Source organism: Patiria miniata, unplaced genomic scaffold (assembly GCF_015706575.1).
Source record: "Patiria miniata isolate m_02_andy unplaced genomic scaffold, ASM1570657v1 HiC_scaffold_19, whole genome shotgun sequence".
Classification (NCBI taxonomy): Eukaryota; Metazoa; Echinodermata; class Asteroidea; order Valvatida; family Asterinidae; genus Patiria; species Patiria miniata.
The window spans coordinates 14,583,659-14,595,762 of NW_024037057.1; the positions used below are offsets into that span (position 1 = coordinate 14,583,659).

General features: G+C 41.4%; 1 protein-coding gene across 1 annotated transcript; it reads left to right on the top strand.

Annotated features, from left to right (window-relative positions):
• Nucleotides 1-2,563: 2,563 nt before the first annotated feature.
• LOC119725469 (NLR family CARD domain-containing protein 4-like) lies at nt 2,564-11,607 on the top strand. The gene is made up of 4 exons (XM_038196877.1): nt 2,564-2,726; nt 5,459-5,542; nt 8,003-10,722; nt 11,584-11,607. Exons 1-4 carry the CDS (start codon nt 2,564-2,566, stop codon nt 11,605-11,607), a joined length of 2,991 nt encoding a protein of 996 aa, XP_038052805.1.
• The last annotated feature ends 497 nt before the right edge of the window (nt 11,608-12,104 follow it).

Sequence of the window (12,104 nt, forward strand, 5' to 3'; positions counted from 1 at the left end):
TCAGAAATTATCAATTGTACCTAAATGACTTTTTACCCATACCTGATTTTGGTTTGCTTTATATAAGAATGAACTAAGAAGTTACCTTTCAAATTGTTGTCATCATTTTGTTTTTGTTCTGTACTTTTGAGAATGGTTGTTACTAAATTAATTTTGTGTATTTTTGTCCTCTAACCATAATTCTTGGAATGTTACCGTTCATTTATAGGCATTAATTGCTTGAAATGCGTACCTATACAAAGATCTGTAATTCACGACTGTTTAAACAATAATTTTTCAAAGCTTCCCTCAAAAACGTAAACTTGCAAAAAGTGAGCCGACTTGAACACGTTTATCGAGAAGTACAAAGATACAAATTTTGATCGGATGACGTGTTCTCACCCGACAGCCATTATTTTGGCGGGAAATCAGTGCCATATTCGCGCCAATTGCCTTTGGATTCACAAACCGAACATACAGGACTTCGTATCTATTGCCGATACAGAGATTGAGATAAAGGTAAAACATTGAGTTCATAATTACTGTGTGATAAACACAAACGTATGGTGTTCTAAAGACGCCTAATATATGGTGTTATATAGACGCCAAATCTGCGTCGCGTCGTGCTTTCACGTCGTGCCGTCGCGTCGTAACGTCGCGTCGTGCAGTCGTCCGTCGCGTCGTGCCGTCGCCCGTCGCGTCGTGGCGTCGTTGCGTCGAGTCGCGTCGTGCAGTCGCCCGTCGCGTCGTGCCGTCGCCTCTTAAATTACCGTTTCTAAGCACGTACACCGCATGAGGAAGCGACGCACCATCAGACGTCGCGTCGTGCTGTCTTAGATATTTACGCCACTGTTGCAAGGGCGGACCCAGGAATGTTCGCAGGGGGGGGGGGTTCATCAGCAAAAAAATCTGAAAATGTACACAGGGTTTTTTTTCTCCGGACACTTGGCCTCCGTAAAATCAAAAACTTGAGGGTACCATATTTCAATAGGCGGCGCTGTTCAAATTCGACGATTTTTAACACTGGATTACAGAATGGTGTACAAATACCCCCTATCTAAGCTGCCTTTGTCCGTAATTTGAACAGGCGGACATTATACCGGTATGTTTTTTTGGGGGGAGGGTGTCACCGCTGGGGGGGGGGGGGGTGTTGACCCCTAAACCCCCTCCCCCCTGGATCCGCGCCTGTGTTGGCCTCAAGGGTACAGCAGGCTCGTGACGTTTGGACTGCAAACTGTATGGGTTCAACAAACTGAAGTCAGTGGGTGGACAAATAACAAATGACGTCACAAGCGAGCGGTGCCTCCCTTTTAACAAAAGCCGGTGCATTTGTACGGTACAGTAATATAGTGTACATGATTGTAGGATTTTATCAGCGCTCCCCGTTGAAAATATGACACGAGCCCGCCCCCCCCCCTCAGCTTTTGATTTTACCATGGAGCTATGGGCTCCGTGCACAAGTGCCCCTTCAACAGCCAGAAACGGAGAGTTGGGGGAGGACCTAGACTGGTTCCCGGTCCATCCACTGCGTATTTTGAATGATGTAAAGTTATTGGGGAAGGGAATAGTCTGGGATACCATCGCAAGTTAAATTGAACGTATGCGCGCCGACGTTGCCTGACGATCATGCGAAGACGCTGCGGCTAATAGCCCGGTTGGCACATTCTGGAAGTGGTGAACTTTGAGCGCGAACCAGTACATTACAGTACGCACACGCTATATCCCGTCCATGGTGCTCTCAAAAGTGGTAAAACGCGCCCTCTTGTTTTAGAGCACGGAGCCCATACGGAGGCCAAGTGTCCGGAGAAAAGAATTAACTTGTCCACATTAATTTCGGCGCGGATGTGCGAGTGCGGTTACCCCCCCCCCCCCCCCCCCCCACACCCGACATCAAAAGCTGGGTACACCACTAGCCTAGGCCCACTTGGAAGTAGAGCGTCTCCAAACCAGAGCAACTCCCTCCCAAATAGAAAAAAAAAATCTTAATGATAAACTTTCCCGAGTGGGGACTCATCATAGTTAAGGAACTTATTAGACTTTAATTAATTTGCAATATTTCCACCTTTTCCAAATATACTGATACATTATCGGTTGATTTTTGATACATTATAGGTTGATACGGTATCCGTTCCGAGGTGATACATTATCGGATACAGTTAATTTGTAGTTACATTATCCGTCGACACGTGATACATTATCGGATACAAATTTTACTACACTATCGGTCAATATTTGCTACATTATCGGTTAGTGATACAATATCGGTCAATTTGTGATACATTATCAGTTGGTGATACGTTATCCGTTGGTTACTGCATTATCAGTTGTAACATCCTCCAACACATCCACAAACTTAAATCTTTCGATAATCTTAAATTGGGCAGTTCCATCCTGATGTCAAGAATAGTCCGTTAATTAGTGAGTGAGTGAGTCGGGGAGTCAATCGGGGAGTCGGTCAGTCATCAGTCAGTCAGTCAACCATGCATACAGGAGAACACACGCTGGCCCTCAGGGACGAGCACTAAACGTTTAAGTCATCTTTATTTTGTATTTTCAATCCAGCATACCCGTGTATAGAAATACAATGGCATCACCAGACAACATGACAACCGTACCGGCTGCACCCACGGTCCCCAAACCTACACCAGCAGGATCAGGATTGACTGCTGGAGATTGGGCAGCCATTGGCACTTGCATTGGAATCGTTGGTCTCAGTCTCACATTGATCGGAGTAATTCTTACATACTGTGAGTACAACACTTTCCACTGAATTTAGACCAGCGAAATAATTATATTTCGCCCGTTTCTTTAGAAGCGTGATGGTATAGCATTTTCAATTTCATTCAAAGAAAAGATGAATGTTGTTGCCAGGAAACAATATTTTTGAATATCTATTAACCCCCGCCCCCCCCCCAAAAAAAAAACCCTGTAAACCTTATAACGCAATGCACACACGAGCATTTGTCAGAGTTTGTCTTTTTCTTTTTCTTTTCTTTTTAAATAAAGTTGTAAAGCAATAAACACGATACGTGAAAACATCGATTCTCCTCAAAAACATGGCGTTTACATCTCAAAAAGACAAAATTTGGGGTTAATCATAATACGAGTAACTATCAATTTGTGTGTATTTACCACCACTAATTCAAAACCGGGTGGGTTTTAAGAACAAAGGTATCAAAGTGGTAATTTGTCACTGAAGTGACATTTCAGCTGCAAAATGATAACCAAACTGCCGAATGATTGTGTAGTCACTGAAAAAACGGCAACAGGGGATAGGAATTCCATTGAGTTTAGTGACATCAAGGAATTAATATTTTGTTGATTTGTTTTTTTAACGTGTACATTTGTATGCGATAATTTTAAGCATATTGTGCTTAAAACATTTTTTTGTGTCGATACAGACATTTATAAACCCATAGTCCTTTCAGAAGGTACCGACATTCCGTATTTTTGCCTCATGAACTCATACGTTATCCATGAATTGCTGTACCCTTTATGAAACATGTTTTCTGTTTTTTTTCTTGTTTCTTGATTGTATATCTTCTGAATAATTTAGTGAGATTTCGAGCGGATAGAGTATGTCGTCGTTTGCGAGGTAAGAATGGGTTAATATTTTGACGTTGCCCTGTCCTTTGATAGGGGCACTTACCAAAAACTTAAGTGACAGTACCAAAAGACCTGTACAGTTCAGTAATATAATCTACATAACAGTTGCGTTTTAAGGTCATTTTCTATTGGGCGAGTATTAATTCAAAAAGGGTACTTGCCTCATCCATGTTGAAAGGTAAACAAGGTTTTTTTTTCGCTGGAAACACGGCCTCCGCAAAATAAAATAGAGAAGGAGGGTGGTGGCGCTATAAAACAATACATGGAGCTTTTCGTGGCGACTCGATTGCCAACGTTCGCGCTCCGTTAAAAAAAGCACTCGTAAAACCAATATTCACTAGTATTTTTTTCACGAAAGCCTTTTTTCCACTGAGTCCTAAATAAAAAAAAGGAAATCGTAAAATGGGGAACTCCTTGCAAAATATACACAAACAGGTTCGTTATTGTGTAAATCGAGGATTTTCTATTTTTCCTCATCATCGATCTTTTGTTTATACTTTTTTGCAACATCTCCCATTGGTTTTGTTACACATTTTCTTATCGAGGTCGTCCTCGTTTTGACTCCTGTCATCCATTATTCGATGATGTTTCACATGTGTGTCCTCGATTTACACCATGACCATGCACAGCACGACGCGCACCCACACACGCTGGCTGCACCACTGCACATCGCCTTGAAGTAAATGTTTTTTTTCCTTTAAATTTCGTGCTATGATATGAAAGTGTGTACGGAGGGGTCCTACTAAAGCGCGTCAACAAGCGTCAACAAGCCTCAACGGTCGTCAACGAGCGTCAACAAATTTTGTACAGGCTTTTGAACATTAAAAACAGCTTTATATGGTAGAAAAGGCAATACAGAGCATCTTCTACATATCAATTAAAGTTAAAATTATTTTAAAACTTGGTTTTTTTTGAACGCGAAATGTACAACGAATTGTCGATAAATGTTGGCCGCCATCTTGTTTGGATGGCGCTGTAGACTTCGCGCATGCGTAGTATGGCTCTGTACACTTCACGCATGCGAAGTACGGCTAGCTACACATTAACAAGACCCCCGGGGTCCTACTAAAGCGCGTCAAAAAGCGTCTTGTTTATAAACAAGATGGTGGCCAACTTTTATAGACAAATTCGTCGTACATTTCGCGTTCAAAAAACCAAGTTTTAAAATTTGTTGACGCTCGTTGACGACCGTTGAGGCTTGTTGACGCTTGTTGAGGCTTGTTGACGCTTGTTGACCCGCTTTAGTAGGACCGGTACGGAGTACTTGTCCCTCAGCTTGGCTCGCTTGGGCACTCGTGGTCATCGCTAGGTGGCGCTATAACGGTTTTCTTTGAAGAAATAATTGTATGTGTGTCTAGTTTTTCCACCAAATCTGATTTTCGCAGTGGAATGCGCTTTAAATCTGGAAAATGTGTTTTCCATGTATGGATTTTATTATGCAGGATATGCAAATAATAACCATAAACATTCATTCAAAATTTCTAATCATTAAAGAAAAATGTTTTTTTTTTCTTTTTTGCTGGTGGCCATACTGGATTTACTTCTCACATTACAGTTAGTCTTGTGACTTCGCTGATCAGTGTAATGTTATTAGATTTACAAGGGGAACACTTTTTTGATAAAAAAAAAGATCAAACATACTTGCATTTTATTTGCATAAAATTTCTTGAAATGAAAGACAACTGTTATTTAACTGGGTGCTATGCAACCACAGACATGCATCCCATTGAACCTTTAAGCATTTGACATTTACTAGACTTATTTTCTTTTCCGTGAGTTAACGCTATCCATTGATCAAAGTGAAGAAATTTAAATAAGAAGGGCCACTATACAACACGCACACCAACTTAATGTCCCTGTCTTTTGTATTCAGATGGGCGGCGGCGGCGCTCCAACAGTCAAAGTGACGGCGGTGAAGAAGGGATACCACTGAGAAGCATGCCTTCTACTTCAGCAGGTAAATCCACACACGCACACCACTTATTGAGACATTTTTTATTGCACAGTGTAAACAGAAGTTTGCCAGTAATTTTGCAGACTAGGACAATAATGCACCGATCACTTGGCGTAATCATTTTCACAAGAAAGACATGACATTTGCCTTTGTGAAAAAGAACAGTCCTGAAACTGCCCCCCCTCAAAAAAATGTACCTAAATGGAGAAGTGCACTCAACGAATTTCTTTTGTCTGTTATGATGCTCTTTATAATCTGTGAATGCTGATATATAGCGATTAGCTTTGATAATATATCATATTGTTGGTTTCCAAAATAAATATGTACCGGTGTCATATTTTGGTTGTGATTGTGCTACCACGATTTGACACCCGACCGTTACAGCCCGCAGAGAATAAATTGATCTTCGTAGAACCGTGCACACTTTGGGATAATAACGACGACTGGTTTATTAACACTTCATTTTTTAAAGCTTTAGCAGAGATGTTTCGGCGAATTAACTACTACACCACAGAAAAAACAACTCTGGCACAGGATTAAGATACAAAAGTCACTATTCGAACTCAGATATTAGACGACAAGAGCATAAATAGAGGGGATTTGCAAACCTTCTTACACTCCGAGCTTCATTTCGTTTGGACCATGGCTTTCACTTTTAATGAAATGATGTTCGATTCAAACTTTATACTGCAATGCTCAGCCGAAATTGACCTATCGTCGTTTGCGAGTTGGCTACGCCCCTTAGACAACCCTATGGAGTTTCTGTACGCTAGAGTTTTGTTTGTCTCAGATGTTGCGCGTTCCGCGTCCATTCGTATATCCTGTGAATGGACAATATTTCGCAAGCAGCGTTGACGCGTTTCTAACGCGAGGGGCCGTGTCATAAGTCCGACGCCTCATAGGTCCGACGCCTCATAAGTCCGAAATTTCGAACTTATGAGGCGTCGGACTTGTGAGGCATAACATTTATTAATTTCGCTTCATAGGTCCGACGCCTCATAAGTCCGACGCCTCATAAGTCCGACAAATTAAACGCCTTATTTTTACGTTGTCAGACTAATGAGGCGTCGGACTTATGAGGCGTCGGACCTATGAGGCGTCGGACTTATGAGGCGTCGGACCTATGAGGCGTCGGACTTATGAGGCGTCGGACCTATGAGGCGTCGGACTTATGAGGCGTCGGACCTTTGAGGCGTCGGACTTATGAGCGGACCCCTAACGCGATTCTACCGCGATAGGTCAAAAGAGAGTACCGGCAAAACAAAATGTCATGTACAAAATGTGATTGTAGCAACACGCCCCTCAAATTAAGATGTACGAAAGTGAAGCAAAGGTTTACCGTGAAAAACCGTCCAAGGCTAAATGGGAGTCACGATTGTTATCCGATGGAAAAAAAAATGTTTGCCTGGGTAGGGCACTATAGTGTTGGCAATTATTACCAAACATTTAAGTGACTGTACTGAAAGACCTGAACAGTTCAGTAATATAATCTACATAACAGTGAATTTTCTATTGAGGGAGTAAACATCAAAAATGGTACTCGCCTCATCCATGTTGAAAGGCAGCCAGTTTTTTTTTCGCCGAAAACACGGCCTCCGCAAAATAAAATGGAGAAGGAGGGGGGTGGCCCTGTATAGATCATCTGTATAGAACATCATGGGTTGTTACAACTGATAATGTATTTACCAACTGATAATGTATCACCCAACCGATAATGTCACACAAATTTACCGATACTGTATCACTTACCGATAATGTCACACAAATTTACCGATACTGTATCACTTACCGATAATGTAACATAAATTGACTGATAGTGTAGTTAATGTTACTACACTATCGGTCAGTATTACATTATCCGTTCTAAAGATGTTCAATTGAATAGTTGGCAAAGAATGTTTTGAGCGACCTTAACATTTCTGGCAATGAGGAGTTGGTTTGCATACACTACAGTGGTTAATTTGATCATCAAAACTCTTGACAAAATGTAAAGTAAATACCAGTACATACTTCAAATCTGGTGCATTTACTCCATTTTATTCATACAAAACAAAGTAAACGCGTATACATGTAGTATAAAAAGCAAAAGGTAAATACTTTCAGAATATTGTAAGTGCGTTTTAGTAAAAGCATCTGCGGCCATATTTTCATTTTTTTTTCAACAAAATGGTATGTCAAAAGCAAATGTTACTTATCATCCAACCTAACGTCATTAGTAGATATCGCTATCTGTCATTATAACATATGGAACAACAAAGAATAAAGTGGCCCGAATGAAAGAGTTCAGTAATTATCAATAGAGCCAATCTGCCACTTGACGAAAATCTGAATCTAAGATTCATTTCTTCGTTATATTCGGCGAATGAAATGAAAACCAGTCAACAACAAAATTCGAACCTAACTCTCACTTTGATTGACTTACATGATTTGTTTCAAATTGTGTTGTGTTACCTTTCACATCAGAATCGAGTGGGTCAAGTGCAAGGCAACAACAGCCAGGAAGCTGTACGACACAGGAGACTCGTCGTGATGATCCAGCTCAGCTCGCTGCGAATAAGTGCGAAAAGGAGTTAAACTATATATATGAGACGACGGGTAGCTATGTGCAGATGCTTCCATGGGTCGATGACGACAAAAGACATATCATGGACATCTACACAAAGCTACAATTAGAAAAGGATAATGATGATTTGAAGGGAGAGGTAAAATCGTATTGGGATATTTTCAAACTCAAATCAAGAGAGGGTTATCCAATTATACGGGCAATTTTAAGAGGATGGGCTGGTTTAGGGAAAACGACTCTTCTTGACAAAATTGCCTACGATTGGGCTTGTGGCACTGTTGCTGCACTGAAAAAGTACAAACTTGTTTTTGTGTTGAAAATGCATTCCCTGCAACAAAAGTCGGATGTAATTGAAGCGGTGTTTGATCAGTTGTTAGATGAAAAGACCATAAATAGAGAAGATTTGAAATCATTCATTACAGCCAACCCCGAAGACGTTCTGTTTCTGTTGGATGGTTTTGATGAATTCAAGTCCACCAAACTTGATGAGACGGAGTTTGGTTCGATCCTCAAAATGCTTAATCGAAAGGGGGAGTACAAAAAATGCGGTATACTTGTGACAACTCGGCCATCACACTATGACAAACTGGTAAAGAACACTTTGATTGAAAAACCGTTTGCTCTTGTGGAAGTGTTGGGGTTTAGCAAGGACGATATTAAAGAATATGTGCGCAAATATTACTCACAAGAACTGTCCAAAGCTAATGGACTTCTTGAGAGGATTACTTCATCAGATGTTCTGAAAGATTTAGCGCAAAGTCCCATGCTGTTGTTGTTGATGTGTTTGTTATGGAGTGAGAGTGCTACACTCCCTGACACCATGTTCCGGCTTTATAAAGAGGCACTGCGTTACATATTTAAACGTAAGACACAAATGTCAACAGAAGAGATATCAAGGCTTGTTATTGCAATTGGGAAGGTTGCTTTGGGTGGTCTACTTTCATATTTTCAAAAGCTATCATTTCAAGAGGAGGATTTTGAACCGGATGTGCTTGATATGGCAATACGAGCTGGCATCCTCACCAGCCAGCGGGTCTTTAAGGGGATCGACACTTGTAAAAATGTTCATTTCATCCATAAGACGTTCCAAGAAGTTTGCGCTGCGATATACTACCAAAGTTTAACATCGAACAAAGAAACGAAGCGATTTGAAACGTTCTTTCGTAAAGTGTCTGATACAGCAGGGTTTGAATATCTTCTGCGTTTTTGTTGCGGTGACAATGATGGGACAAGTACAAATTCAATTTTGAAAATATTATCACATCAAGTCAGATGTGGAGATCTGGATGATAGAAACTTACACATAGCCCTGGATTGTCACTTTGAGAGCCAGAGCAAGAAATTGCCACCAACGGAGTTAATTAACTCTGTTATTGCTTCAAATGTCCAAGCAGTTGGCGCTTTAAGTGGTGATCATTCGACATCGTTGATGTACTTCCTAAACAACGTTACTGACGAAAAAAAGAGTGGAGGGAATGCTCGCCTCAAAAGGATACGTTCCCTAAGCATAACACCAACAACCTTCCGAAGGTTAGGTGTAGATTTTGTGAATCAAGTGAATAGAATGGCACGTCTGAAATCAATGTTTATTGGTGGCGTTTATCCGCCTACACATGATTCTCAGAACGACTTGTCACGTTTAATTTCCTCACTACGCCTGAAAAAAATGACGCAGCTTTACGCCGTGTTTTTCAGAGGATGCGTCCTGACGGGGAGTGCCATGGAGCACATTTTTGGGGAACTGAGTAATCTGACCAACTTTGTTGAATTGTATATGTTTGGAAATAGGATCCTTGCTAGATCAGGTCAGTCATGGTATCATTTGAAGAAAATCAAAACCCTCAACAAACTGAACCTGAGTGCCTGCGAATTGGAAAGTGATGACTTGGAGCCCATTGCCGTTGGGCTGAGTAATCTGCCAAACTTTGTTGAATTGGATCTGTCTCGCAATCAGACCCTTGCTGGGTCAGGTCAGTCATGGTCTCACTTGGGGAAAATCAAAACCCTCACGAAACTGACCCTGGAGAACTGCGCATTGAAAAGTGATGACTTGGAGCCCATTGCCGTTGGGCTGAGTAATCTGCCCAAACTTGTTGAATTGGATCTGTCTCGCAATCAGACCCTTGCTGGGTCAGGTCAGTCATGGTCTCACCTGGGAGAAATCAAAACCCTCACGAAACTGACCCTGGAGTACTGCGCATTGAAAAGTGATGACTTGGAGCTCATTGCCGTTGGGCTGAGTAATCTGCCCAAACTTGTTGAATTGGATCTGTATCTAAATAAGACCCTTGCTGGATCAGGTCTATCATGGTCTCACTTGAGGGAAATTAAAACCCTCAACAAACTGGACCTGAAAGACTGCGAATTGAAAAGAGAAGACTTGGAGCCCATTGCCGATGGGCTGAGTAATCTGCCCAAACTTGTTGAATTGGATCTGTCTCGCAATCAGACCCTTGCTGGGTCCGGTCGGTCATGGTCTCACTTGGGGGAAATCAAAACCCTCACGAAACTGACCCTGCATTACTGCGCATTGAAAAGTGAAGACTTGGAGCCCATTGCCATTGGGCTGAAAAATCTGCCCAACCTTGCTGAATTGGATCTGTCTCGCAATGAGGCCCTGGCAAAAAATCTTTTTTTTTCGAAAGCTTTCTTTTGTAAGGTGATTTTTGACCGCTGACGATGAGACACAAATCACCGAAGCACTGAGTCTAATGACCAACTTAGAAGTGGAATTTTAGTTTCGGCCTTAAGGGCCGGGCTCAGTAGATGCAGCATGTTGATAGTATTTGGAGTGTCTGCCGCGCGCATTGTGCGTTTACATTATTACACTGAGCGATGACGTTATCTAGTTACTTGACGTCGGCATTGAACGTTAGAAAAATGACTTCCGCAGTAAGACATTTAACCAACATTGTTGTCATAGCATACAATGTCAGTGATTTTCAAGATTTTATTCACAGTACAAAAAAACTTCAAACACATCGTGCATGCAAAAGGCGAGAATGTCTCAGTAAAAACACATCAATCCAAGAAATCTCAGAGCATCATGTGGAATGGTTTTGAGTTGATATATGAAATCATTTCCCTCCCACAAAATATCATGAAAAAAATAAGAGCTTTGTCGTCCGGCTCGTTTGGCCATAGAAATGGAGGACATTTCCGCATTCAATTTGGCAATTTGTATCATGCCGATGCCACAAATAGCTGCCCTGACAATTCTGTAACCGTACTCGAACCAAGCAGCCGCTCAAGTCGAACGATTCACAACTTTGAATTATAGCATCAGTATATTAAATTAACTGCTTTGGTGTTCATCCATTAATTGTCCCTTCTTCAATTTGTGGCCGCTTGTCAAACAACCAGTTGTTGATCACGTAACGTGGACCGCTTTTCGAGGAGCAAGTTTTCTCGTACAGTTCTTATTCAACTCACATTTGCCACGTGCAGGAAACAAGCGTTGCATCTTTTATTGTTCAAACAGATTGGCGATTACAATATCAAGTAGGGCCTATGAGAAGTACGAATGACATACAGTTTTAAGAATTAGAATTATCTTGAAAGTTTCAAGAAGTCTAGAATTCGAACCCTCGCAGTATAATCAAATACTACGATAAAAAACCTGAGCTTACGGCAAAAGATGGTTCCATCTTTATTGTAGCTTTTGATAGCAGACAGTTATGAATTCCTCTGTCTTTTTTTTGGGGGGGGGGGGCGAGGTTTGCTTCGGCCAAAAGGTATGACTGGCACAGATCTGCAAAGATGATTGCAAAATAAACTGAGACGACATGACGTCACGCCTTGTTTACACTCTGAAAACATTCTGGTCAAACTTGACGAGAATACAGTCCAACTTGCACCCAGTTGACCCTAGCTGTAGTTAGCTTTTTGGAAGATGAGCAACCCACTAGCAAACCCACACCGGCTTGAGCTTGAATGAATACACAGAGTCGATCTCACATTGAAAAAAGGGCAAAACTAAAGTAACATTGTAGCTTTCAGATG